At 36.7% G+C, this 13,335-nt stretch overlaps 1 protein-coding gene across 1 annotated transcript; it reads right to left on the reverse strand.

The window, feature by feature from the left end:
- Positions 1 to 8,368: 8,368 nt before the first annotated feature.
- Positions 8,369 to 12,514, reverse strand: LOC131148799 (serine carboxypeptidase 1-like). The gene is made up of 8 exons (XM_058098726.1): positions 12,099 to 12,514; positions 11,210 to 11,317; positions 10,853 to 11,127; positions 10,493 to 10,756; positions 10,250 to 10,356; positions 9,808 to 9,894; positions 9,555 to 9,660; positions 8,369 to 8,754 (listed from the first exon to the last, which is right to left on the reverse strand). The coding sequence occupies exons 1-8, from the start codon at positions 12,490 to 12,492 to the stop codon at positions 8,608 to 8,610; spliced, it is 1,488 nt and encodes a 495-aa protein (XP_057954709.1). The 5' UTR covers positions 12,493 to 12,514; the 3' UTR covers positions 8,369 to 8,607.
- Positions 12,515 to 13,335: the final 821 nt, after the last annotated feature.

The following is a 13,335-nucleotide window of genomic DNA, read 5'->3' on the forward strand; positions in this document are numbered from 1 at the left end:
TCAGTGGTTGAGAGAGCTACGGAGGTTTGTTTTTTGCAAAACTAGGACACAAGAGAGTGGCCAAGGAAATGACATGTTCCACTAGTACTTTTTCTATCGGTTTTACAACCACCGTAGTCAGCATTAGAGTAGCATGTGAGGTCAAAGGGAGCAGTTTTAGGATAGAAGAGTCCTAAGTCAAAAGTGCCTGCCAAGTATCTAAAGATTCTTTTGACTGCTTGAAGATGAGATTCTTTGGGACAAGATTGAAATCTAGCGCAAAGACAAACATTGAACATTATATCAAGCCTGTTGGAAGTGAGATACAATAAACTACCGATCATTCCATGGTAGAGTTTTTGGTCAACATTTTTCCTTTTTTCATCGGCGTCAAGCTTAGTTGTGATGCTCATAGGAGTTACCTTAGACTTACCCATTTCAAGGTTGAATTTCTTTAACATGTCCTTGACGTATTTTGCTTGATTTATGAAGATTCCATGTTTCATTTGCTTAATTTGTAATCCGAAGAAGAAGGTTAGCTCACCCATCATACTCATCTTAATTGTTTCCTGCATAATTTGAGCAAAATCTTGACACAAGGTTTCATTTGTGGCACCGAAAATGATATCATCCACATAAATTTGTATGACAAGCATATCATTTTCCTTATGTTTTAAGAAGAGAGTAGTATCAAATTTTCCTCTTGTGAATCCATTTTCTAGGAGAAATTTGCTTAACTGCTCATACCATGCTCTTGGTGCTTGCTTGAGTCTGTAAAGGGCTTTTGAGAGTTTGTATACGTAATCAGGATGAGTGTGGCTCTCAAATCCTGGAGGTTGTTTGACCTATACTTCTTCATTTATGTATCCATTTAAAAATGCGCTTTTACTAACATCCATTTGAAATAACTTAAAGTTTTTGTAGCAAGCAAAGGCAAGGAGCATCCTAATAGCTTCTAGTCTTGCTACCGGGGCATAAATTTCATCATAGTCAATACCCTCTTGTTGGTTATACCCTTGGGCTACCAATCTAGCTTTGTTTCTAACAATGTTCCCATCTTCATCTTTCTTATTCCTAAACACCCATTTTGTGCCAATTATTGTAGTATTTTTGGGTTTAGGAACTAAGTGCCATACTTTGTTTCTTTCAAATTGATCTAGTTCTTCTTGCATGGCATTAATCCAATTTTCCATCATTTTTAGCTTCTTCAAAGTTTTTAGGTTCTAGATGAGATACGAAAGCGATATGATTACATCCACTTCTTAGGTGAGATCTGGTGCTAACTCCTTGGGATGGACTACCTATGATAAGATTAGTTGGATGATTTTTTTTACAGATTTCGAAGATTTAGGTAGTTCATGATTCTCCTTTTCTTTTGGTTGGTTAAACTTTTGAGGAGATGATCCTAGATGATTGATGTTTGTATCTTGACGGTTTGTATCTTCATCATTATTTAACTTAAGTTGTTCTAATTCTTTTTCAATTCTAAAGGTGGTCACTTGCTTTTCTTCATTTATCTTAATAGGTGTTTTGGATGCTTGAGGGTTAGTTTCATCAAACACAACAGGGTTGATTCTTGAACAGTTTGAATTCTTTTGTTGAATACCCTATATGCTTTGCTATTCATGGCATATCCTATGAAAATTCCTTCATCGGACTTTGAGTCAAATTTTGCTAAATGATCCCTATCGTTTAATACGAAACACTTACATCCAAAAACCTTAAAGTGTGAAATGTTAGGTTTTCTACCCTTCCATATCTTATATGGGGTTTTTCCTAACTTGGATCCAACGATAACCCGGTTACTAACATAGCAAGCTGTGCTAACGGCTTCTGCCCAGAAGTATTTTGGCAAGTTATGTTTGTTGAGCATTGTTCTAGCCATTTCTTGGAGTGTTCAATTTTTTCTTTCAACTACTCCGTTTTGTTGTGGAGTTTTTGGTGCGGAGAAGTTGTGTGAATAGCCATTCTTGTTGAAAAAGTCTTCTAGTTCTTTATTTCTAAATTCTCTCCCTCTATCACTCCTAATGTGTACAATTGACGTTCCCTTTTCATTTTGAATTTTTCCACAAAAATGGATGAATGCATTACAGGTGTTACTTTTGTTAGCAAGGAAAATTACCCATGAAAATCTTGAGAAGTCATCAACTATAACAAATGCATACAACTTTCCACTAATGCTAGCTATGTCATTAGGGCCAAATAAATCAAGATGAATTAACTCTAAGGGTCTTGAGGTAGAAATCACTTTCTTAGTTTTGAAAGAGGTTTTAACTTGTTTTCCTTATTGACATGCATCACATATTTTGTCTTTCACATAATTGCTTTTGGTAGGCGATTTACTAGTTCTTTGGATGAAAGTTTATGAAGTAGATCCATGCTTGGATGACCTAGTCCAATTTTCATTTGTAACTGCTAAACATTTAATGTTACAATTTTCGATATCATCAAACTCAATTGTGTATATGTTGGATTCACGATTTCCTACGAGGATGGTATTTCCATTTAAATCATTTACTAAGCATTTTGTGGATTGAAAAGTAATGTTTAATCCCTTATCACATAATTGACTAATGCTTAACAAGTTGTGTTTGAGAGTATCTACAAGAGCAACATTTTCAATAGCCAATGATGAATTACCTATTTTACCTTTACCGATGATTCTTTCCTTGGCATTGTCTCCAAATGTGACTAGCCCTACCTTCTTGTAGGTGAGAGAGAGAAATTTGCTTGTGTCTCCCGTCATGTGTCTTGAACATCCACTATCGAGAAACCATTTGTTTCTTATGGAGTCGGTTTTCAAACATACCTGCACACAACATTAAATGATTTGTTTTGGTACCCACATTTTCTTGGGTCCTATTGGGTTAGTATTCTTAATCACCCATTTATAGTTCATATTCTTTCCTCTATTTCCCCAAAAGGGACAAGTAAATCGTACATGACCTTTTCTCTCACAATATAGACAAACTTTATTAGCATGTGAGGGGTTTAGTTTAGGTGCATGGTTTTTCTTTGATGCGGAGCTCCTTTTAGCATAAAGATTTGCAAATCCTATTGATTCTGAAGATGAAAGACCGTTTCCTAATCCTTCTTTGAAAATTCCAAACCTTTGAGCTCCAAGTAACTTATTGAAATTCTCTTTACCATTTGTAAATTTATAAATAGTATTGTTTTGATCTTCCACCTTCTTTTTCAATGAAGAGTTTCTTGAAGAAAATTGACTAGTTGACTTTTCAAGCTTCCAATTTCCTTTTGAGAGGACTCTTTGTAGTTTATGTATTCCTTAGAGAGCTTCTCATTTTCAAGACGAAGAGATACATTTTTTGCTTTCAAAGTGTCACATGAACAAATTTGTTTTTGTTTGCATCTTGAATGATTTTCTTCTAAGAGTTTGAGTTTCTTTTTAGATGCTCTGAGTTCAACATAGAGTTTTCTACAATTTTCTTCTAAGTCTTCATATGAAGGGAGATAATCGTCATCAGAATTTACCTCACTTTGTTCGTCGCCATAAGGTAGAAATGAGCTGCTTCTTCCTCAATTTCTTCGTCGGTTGAGGTTCCATCCAGTTCATCCCATTCGGTTGCGTTCATTGCTTTGAACTTATTTTTGTCTCCCTGTTGATTGTTGCCTTTGTTTTTGAGCAGGGACAATCGGCCATGCGGTATCCGATCTTTTTGCAATTGTAGCATCTAATGCTCGATTCTCCTTTCTTCTTTTGTTTTCCATTTCGTTTGTTCATCAGAAAATTTCTGAATCTTCTTATAAGGAGGGCGACTTCATCTTCATCATCATTTTCTTCCTCTTCTAAGAGTTCTTTTTGCTTTACGGCTTTTAGAGCAATTTCGGTAGCCTTCTTGGGTACTTCAGCTTCTGTAGCAGCATTTTTCTTCTTGATCTCATAGGTCATAAGAGACCCAATTAGTTCGTCAAGGGTGACCTTTGAGAGGTCCTTTTCTTCTTCAATTACTATGGACTTGGCGTGCCAAGATGTTGGTAATGAATGAAGGACTTTCTGCACATTATCTTCCATAGAGTACTCTCTACTGAGAGCTTTTAGTCCATTAGTGATGTGTGTGAACCGAGTAAACATGGCTGTAATTGTCTCACCTTCTTCCATTTTGAACATCTCATATTCTTTTACTAGCATATAAATTTTTGATCTTTTTACCTGGGTTGTACCTTCGTATGTTACTTGAAGCTTTTCCCACATTTCCTTAGCCGTGTTGCATCCGCATATTCGGTTGTACTCTTCATCACTTACATCGCAATATAGGAAGTTCTTGGTCTTGAAGTTCAGCTGTGTTAGCCTTGCATTGGGTATGTGATCGCCGTCTTCGTTTTTGAAGGTGTAGTCTCCTTCAGTGATGACGTTCCACATTTGATAGTCATAGGCCTGGATGAAGATCGACATTCGATCTTTCCATGTGGGTAGTTAGTTCCATAGAATTTAGAGGGACGGTCCGCGGATTGACCTTGGGCAAACATATCCGCCATGTTGATCTTTTCGCCTGGCAGTTACTACAGATTTCAGCAACTATCGCTCTGATACCACTTGTTGGCCTGGTTGAGCGTTTAGAGGGGGGGGGGTGAATAGACATTTTTCGCAGAAATGCAAGCTTTCTACAAACACAAAAATCTTATAAAAAACAAGTGCATAATATCACAGTGTAAAGATGCAACAAATCGCAATAACAATATAAAAGAGATAAAAGAGAAGAGAAACTTAACACGGAGATATTTATGTGGTTCGGCACCCTGCCTACGTCCATGCCTTGAGACCAACTCAAAGATTCCCAAAATCTACTATGATCCTCCTTTAGGCGGAGAAGCCAAATACACACAGCTACTCACAAAGAGCTTCAACAAGGTACTCACTTAGAGACACCCTATAATGGCTCACAAAGGGCCTTTCTTTACAAGAAGTTGATGAGAAATAAATACGAATTTAAATGCTCCCTTTGAGTTGAGTATCACAACAATAACCTCACTCAATGTCCTCTTATCAATGGAGTAGAAACAAAAGTAAAAGCAGCAGGAAGAGGTCAAGTGAGTGTATGAGCAAACCCTAGAATGAAAGCACCAATAAATGATCTTGATACAATATAAACTTTCTTAGTAAGAAGTAAATGCAATAACTCCTATTTAAACACCAAATGGGTGAGAGGAATGCTGGAGAGCCGTTGGGCATTTATTAATGTAAGACAAGGGTCAAACTAGCCATTCTGTTGCATTTAATGAACGTTGCTGCCCAACGTTCGTCGACGAAGCCTTGTGTTCGTCGACGAGTTACTGGTTCTGAATTTAGGTGCCTCTCGATTTCTATTCGTCGAAGAGAACCCTGTGTTTGTCGACGAGTTCTTCATAACATTCGTCGACGACACCCTGTGTTCGTCGACGAGTTTTTGGTTATGAATTCAGGTGCCTCTTGATTTCTTTTCTTTGATGAGAACCCTGTGTTCGTCGACGAAGCCCTGTGTTCATCGATGAGTCCCTTCTTACTTCTTTGGAAAATTTTCTTTTAAGTTCTAAGAAGGTCCTTGTCCGTTTGGGGGTTTCTTTAGACACTTTTAATAGCTTTATTTGTTTATGTTGTGCGTGTGTGATATGCCCATTTCTTGCTTTTAATTTTGAGTCACTCCATATGCAAGGGATTTACAAAATAGTCTCTCTCACTTGCACACTCATCCTTTGGATCACTTGTATATTGTGTAGATTCCATGAATGCTTTGAGTGGTTGTGCCTTTGGTTATGACATGAGTTGCTTCGAATGATTTGAAACTTGTTGGTTCTGGTGCAGTTCCGTGCAGCTGAATATGACTTAGAGAAAAAGGTTAGTTGCCTTAAAGAACTACTAATGGGTTGTTGTCATCAAAACATAGTAGGAATGAAAGACCCTTACTACTTGGCCTAACAGAAATGTTTTGTTGGTTTTGAGCTTAAAGTTTACTTGGTTGGTTAAGTACCAAATGTTTTGATGGTTAAGAGACAAGGCCATAATACAAATTCATATCAAAGATTGTGAGTTGAGTTCTGGGAGTGTGTTAGCCTTTAGAATTGCTGAGTATGCTAGTTAGTAGTCAAATTATGGTTGAGTCATGACTTGGATGTAAGAATTCCAAGGATGGTTCAAAGATCTGAGTGTGGTTATTATAGGGGATGTTGCATTTCGTTTGGATTTGAGAGTGTGTACTATGAGTGACTTTGGATTAGAATGGGATGAAGTCTACTATAGGATTAGAGATAAGACTGGCTACTATGAAGAGTTTCTATTTGTGGTTGGTTGAAGCCTTTTGTGTTAGAATTTAGCAAGTATTATTGAAACTTGGTATGTTCATGTTCATCAACGAGGATGCTAATAGACTGAATAGGGAAAAATGTAGTCTTTGAGTTCTGCAATCTTGACACATGGTTTTGGTGTATGATTATTAACTTGGAAGTAAGGTCAGTTAACTTGGATACGATTGTGTGGTGATTATAGGGATAGTTTCGGTATGTCACTATGATGTTTTGGTTGGTCCGTATGGCTATGATTATAGTGTTCTTGAATCTAAAATGTATGATTATTCTTGAATTTAAAATGTATGATTATTAGATCCTCGGTGGCTACTCATATGCGCTCGAGAATACTTTGGAGATATGACTTTTGCGGGAACACTAGGTAAGTGTCCTACCTCTCTCGGTATCTCGATGAGTACCAAGTTAGCAACCCTGAGGAGTGTTCATGGGAGGGCTATTGACATCCTCAAAGAGTGTGCTGGGCTTTCATATAGGATTAGGAGCCCCATGAAAGTTTTGATTGGTTTGTGATTGATATTGAAGTGTTGATTGTGATTGGTTTGATTAAGTATTTCAATTCAAAACAATCCTTGTAAGTTTACGAAAGGTTGAAAATTTGTAAAAACCCTTAAAAGATTTTTATAAACCCAATTCACCCCCCTCTTGGGACTTCACCTTGACTTTCATGTTCTATTTGGGAATGTGATCACTCGAGTCTCTTTGGCCTGAAGGTTTAGGTGTACGTCCTTCTTAGCCATCAACTATACAGTTGGGTGGAGTTGTTTGCATTGTGATCCTGATTGTGGTGTGAGGATGAGAGCTACCCTCAGTACTAGTGGAATGTGACTTATTTTCCTTATTGTATGATTCCGGATTCATTAGTGATGACCTTAGTTGAATCAAGGGTTGTGGAGCCGTGAGATTTGACCACTAGTTTAGACACTTGAGTATTTCCTTGGATAAGGATGTGTACGACTAGTCAGGACTTAGTGTAGTCTTGTCGCCGCATGGGTGTAACTCCTTAAGAATCCAGGAGGATTTTGGCAAGGGTGATTCCTTGGGCCATCGAGAATCCTATACATGTGACACTATGCAAATTTTATATCACATTTCCATATTATGTATGATGGTCATAAAATTAATTGTCTTTTGATATCTATGATGCTAATATTCCTCTTGAATATGGTTATCTAGACCTTTGAGCACATAAAATATCATTTTAGATTGATTGTGATTGAAAGGTGCTTCCTCACGTAGAAATTTTGTGTCATTCTATAAGTTGTGTAATTTAATCCAAAAAACATACCGTTTCAAAACCTTATCTTATATTGTCCTATAGTTTTTAATTAATAAAATTTGGTGACGTTAAAGATGAAAATTAAATATGAAGAACTATGAAGCTGGGTCTATAATGGTTAGTGATTGCCATATTTGGTATTGGAACCATTGCACCAATGAGATAATGATAGTGTAGGCCTTGCAGACATGTGACCCATGATGGATGCTTCCCATGAGACTATACAAATACAAGGAGAAGGTCCAACCCCTACTCTTACCATTTTTGTGAGTTCCCCACAAGCCACAATTTGAGAAGATGAAACAGAGGGTAGTTTGCTCTTTATATAGATACTGTCGAAACCCTCTAACAAGTATCATATGACAGATTCATTCACACAATATATATGTTTATTGTGTATTTTTGGTTGTAGTACAATCTTATTGTTTGGGATTGGATATGAAGAGTTATCAAATAACTTTGTTTCAACACTCTCCAGAATACTAGTTACTTTTATATAAAGCAAACTCTTTCTTTCTCTTTTAAAACTTCTCTAGATTGTGTGATCAAGAATAATTGACTTCTATTGTTAATTAAAAAAAACAGTTAAAAATTCCCTTTGTAATTAACTTGCTCCACATGAAAATAAATAATATACACTTGCTCATACATCGAAGACCAATTCATTTAGAATTTTGGCTTGATGTAAATATACATATATGTAGTTCATTCATCTCTATGAAAATACATGATTATTGCAAATATAATTCCTCACCCCCCCCCCCCCCCAAAAAAAAAAAAAAAGAAAACACAGAAAAAACGAGAAAAGGAAAAGAGAACAATCGAGCAAATCAGCTTTTATGTATAGGATAGAGCACACCACACATAATAGATGTTCCAATAAAAGGTGCTTTATTGCTGGGGGGAAGTCTGGTCTTTGGATTGTCAGCACTCTCTCTCTCTCTCTCTCTCTCTCTTTTTTAGATACTGTTACTACTTCTGGTGCTGCATGGGAAAGAGCTAGCACGCGTGCGTGGGCAGGCGTGGATGGAGGAGGAAGGGCGAGGGTGGGGTCAGGGGGAGGAAGGAGGAAGGCGTCCTTGAAGGAATGATGAGAAAAGGGTTAGTGCTCTTTCAGGCTGGTAGCTCGGGACGTCATGTCCTGCCCCTCTTACTGTGGCCAACGTCAGCCCTCCATACGCCACCACGTATCCTCCCACCTTCACATTCATTCATTCATAGTTCAACAGTTGTTCACACATATATACATATATTTATATATATGTATGTATATCAAACTTTAATTAAATCAATTAGCCACCCACCTTTGCCGCCATTAATTATATACTCCAATCCTCTCTCTCTCTCTACGCCCACCTTCAATCCATCATTCATCATATGATTATTAATTTGCCTTAGCTTTTGAATATAGGGTCAATGTGACCCTTTCAATTTTTGTTGAAAATTTAAAATATTTGTGCCCGACATTGAAAAATATACAACTTAAAATTTTATTTAGTGCGAATTTGAATAATTTTAAAATTAAATTTGTGTGAAATTTTAATTGAAATCACAAAATTTAAAAAAATTTGATTTCAAAGTTGAATTCTTAAATTGTATTAGCTAATAATGAAACAATTAGTAATAGAAATGAAATATTTTTTTACAAGGAATCATTCATCAATGATGAGGCCGATAACTTTGGAAAATAATTGAAGGGAGAAGATAGAATGAAATATTAATATGCAACATGTATATATAATATTATAAATGAGATTTCTTTTGGCATTTATCATTTGATTTCATTTAAATAAAAATATTTGAAGGATTTTATACTTTATAATTTTATATTTCTTTTAATATAGCTAAAATGATAAATACAAAAAATATGAGCTTAATTAATTAATTAGACAAAAAAAAAAAAAATTGTACAAAAACTAAAAAGATAAATAAAAATATATTATACTTATTGTATGTATTCACTCCCTAGAGTGTGTGGGTATATATATTGATTATTTACCTCATTGTTGGAGTACCATGGGCGCCAAGAAGATATGATAGGAAGGTTGAGGCTGTTTATGGAATACCTTGTCGATGTAATTGGCACAATTGAATCTATATCCCCACTGCGCGCATATATATAAGGCATGGTTAATTTCTTCAACACTTTTCTTGAATTCAATAGCATTTTTTTGGGTTCCCTTTGATCTTTCAATTAATTAATGATGGTTAAATGAATGGTATTTGATTTTAATAAGCTAAAACATACATACCTGTACATCCATACCCTTATGCCGCTGCCCACCACATTACTAATGATGGGTAGAGTGCTTATTGGGCTATCAGCCCAAGCAAAGTGTCTGCACATTCATCACATGCAACGATTATAATTTTGGTCTGATTTTAAAAGTCGTTGGCTTGCTTTGAGGTTAGATTCTGAGTTTTGAACTTGTAGGGGTTTGAAAAAAATTACTGTATAAAATTATATTAAATTTTATAAAGTTCATACTTGAGTTGAATACACAAGCTGAAGGTTTGGCTTGTGAAATCAAAGCAGGGGCGCATATTCTTAAGAGCTTGCTAATTAAAAATCTAGCTAACTTAGACTTTATAAGTTTGATTTTTCACGGAATTAAACTTTTGAAAGCCCCTGTGAGGGATGGAAGTTTTTGCCTCTGGTGTGGTCAATTATATATATGTACTGGTTGTGTTTACCTGCAAAGTGTCCAACTGGTAAACTTTGCATGGAATGCATTTTGGACCGCCGGATTATTCAAATAAGAAAGTACGTAATTATCTGAACAAGGATCATAACTGCCAACCTGCTTAAACGACATCAATATATAAAAGCCAAATATTAATTAGAACAGCAAACTTGTAATTAATTCTATGTAAAATATAATTAATAGAAAAATAAAAAAGTTCGATTAGCGCAGCTAGCAATTTAATAGAACTTACAGAGCCACGAGTGCTACTTGATCCATTTTTGTTGGCTGCAGGGTTTAGGCAGATAGGGGCATAAATGTTGTAGGGGTCGATGCTGCCCATTTCATCTTTGGATTTATCCAGGAAGCTGCGACACATTTCAGACAAAGTTCCATTTGAAAAGTCACAGTGGGCATGGAGCCCTCCGTTGGTTTCATCTGAGTTCACAGCATGCGTCCATAAATAATCATATATTCCCCAGCTATCTTTGATGTCGTCGATCCATGCGTTCCCTATCTGATACATCACATAACATATTTTATAATAATAAAATATAAAAAATTATATATTCTACGTCAATAGATATTGTCATTTTTTAATATTTTAACTTACAGCTATGCCTTGAAGGTTGAGGGCAGGCTGTTTCTTATTCTTGTTCTTGAGAAGAATGGTGTATGCGAGTTGAGGCACGTAATGACCGGCATAGCTTTCCCCGGCTATGAAGAAATTTCTGGTTTTATAATGCGGAAATCTCTCAAGCCAGTTGAGGAGAAAAGTATAGGCGTCCTGGGCTGTCGCCTTATCGCCGGTTTGTAGGTAATCGAAGGTTATGTTTGAGTACGAGAACCCCACACCGACCGGGGATTCCAAGAAGATTACGTTGGCCACTGTCATTCACACATATATGCAGAGCTTACTCAATCCCAGTTAAAAAATAAGAAGAAGCTATTATTAATTAGTAATAGTAACCTGTGTTCCAAGAATAGTTGTTTCTAAACAGTGTTTTGCCGTCGCTGTTAACTCTGAAAGGTCCAATTTCCTCCATGGCCCCATATCCTAAGGAGGAACATCCTGGCCCTGTAAAATGCCAAACGCCACTCTATCATGACCATGTGCAAGAGTAAGAAAGGAGGATGTTGACGCTTATATATATACATATAAACATGCTTTTCAGCTCTTAAGATTCTGCAGCGGTGATTGTCACCAGCTATTCATATATGACTAAAATGGTATCTTGCCTTGCCCTGGCCTGGCCTAGCTTCTTCCCCACCTAATTAATACACGCAAGTGGTAGCTATGTCTATATACAAATATATAATTTTTAAATACCCACAAAAGTAAAGTTTTTACACAGTTGGAATCTAGTAAAAGCACCTGCGCTGCGCGCAGAGGCTAACCTGCGAGCATGTGTTTGTAGCTTTGTGTATTTGCAATGCACGCATCATGAATTCATAATAAGATTAATTAATGGAAGAAAATCCCTGAAAGCAAAGCTCAATTTCAATGATGATGCTGAATATTAATTATGTTTTGCTATCCTGTACGGGATGAATCAGCTTACCTCGTCTTCTTTGTTTTAATATAACATATATACGACACGGAGAAAGCAAGCAGAGAGTCTAAAGGGGAAAAGGACAAAGTTCATGTTGAAATTGCTATAGCTTTGACGGAGCTGTTTTGTTTTAGTCAATTGTTTTTGTTTTGTTTTCTCAATTCAGGGGACACGTTTTCTTTGGTAAATTAAATGAAAAAAAGGACAGAGGAGAAAGAATGACGGAAGATGCAAGTACAATTAAGCGTTTGTTAAAAAATTGAGCATGCGGTGACTTTGGCTTATTAATTAGTACAAATCACGTACCTCCGTTGAGCCACAAGACCAAAGGATTAGACGAGGAGTTTTTCTTAGGGGACTCAACAAAATAGTAGAAGAGTTTTCTTCCAGACTTCGGATCAACTGGGATATAGCCTGCGTACTGATCGAAATCCACCCCTCGAGGTTGCCCTGGCAGCTGTCTGATCTTATCCGCCCGCATCCAACTGGCACGCGCAGGTTCGACATGCGCCGGAGAGCTCCAATGCTCCTCTGCATCATGCAGGTCAGGCCAAAGGTCCTTGACAGGAGGGCTTTGTGACCATTTCAGCTCCATAAATCTCCTTAGGCTCTCAGCTTGGTTAGCATTGGCAGCATGGGGAAGAAGGCATGCCAGAAGGCACAAGGAAAATATTGGAGAACACTTGAGGAATGCAGTCATCTTGTTGGTTTGGGTTTGCCGTGGTGTCGTTAAGAGCACAGATTGGCATGTGTATATATAGCTAGCTGCCTAGTGAGGAAGGCAATGGGGGTCGTAGCTGCTTTTTTATTTTTATTTTTAATTTTTAAATGGGTTTTTATTTTTTTGGGTGGATGATTGGGGTTTATGGGGTGGGGGGAAGGGAATACTGCTGGAGCCAATGAGTCACAGTGGGTGTGCATAGTCAAATTTACATATAAATCCAGCTGAGGTGGGGTATTAGATTCCCACAATGCAAGCACATTTTTCTTGGTTCCTAGATTCCCACATGACTATTGTTTCTTTTATTTTTATTTTTTAAGTTTCTTTGTTGACTTGTTGGCCTTTGCAATAAAGGTTTTGTGTACATTTATGGGCCTTTCCATTTTATAATTGTGTAGTGAATTATCTTTGCTTTAAGAGAGATTAGTTTTTAGTTAAGAGGGAGCATCTTGTGTTGTTTGCCTTTTTCTTTCTTGGTTATAAATGATATTTTCTTTTTATTTTTCTTTTGGGTCAATTAGAAGCCCATAGCACCATACTACACCCAAACTATATAATAGGACATAATAGTCCATGTCTTCACTAAGACTTACAATATGAAAATCCGAGATCTAAATTAGGACGCGCCCTAAGAAATATAAATGGTATTTGTACAGTGCACTCATGACAGACGTATAAGGTGCTAAGGCATTCATGAATTATGGAATTTCTTCGATTGATGATAATAAGAAAAGTTAAAGTTTAAATCATGGATACCTTTTTATAGAACCGATAAAACATGGCCACTATATAAAAAAACCTTAAAAATATTCCTATTATACA

Source organism: Malania oleifera, chromosome 2 (assembly GCF_029873635.1).
Source record: "Malania oleifera isolate guangnan ecotype guangnan chromosome 2, ASM2987363v1, whole genome shotgun sequence".
NCBI lineage: Eukaryota > Viridiplantae > Streptophyta > Magnoliopsida > Santalales > Ximeniaceae > Malania > Malania oleifera.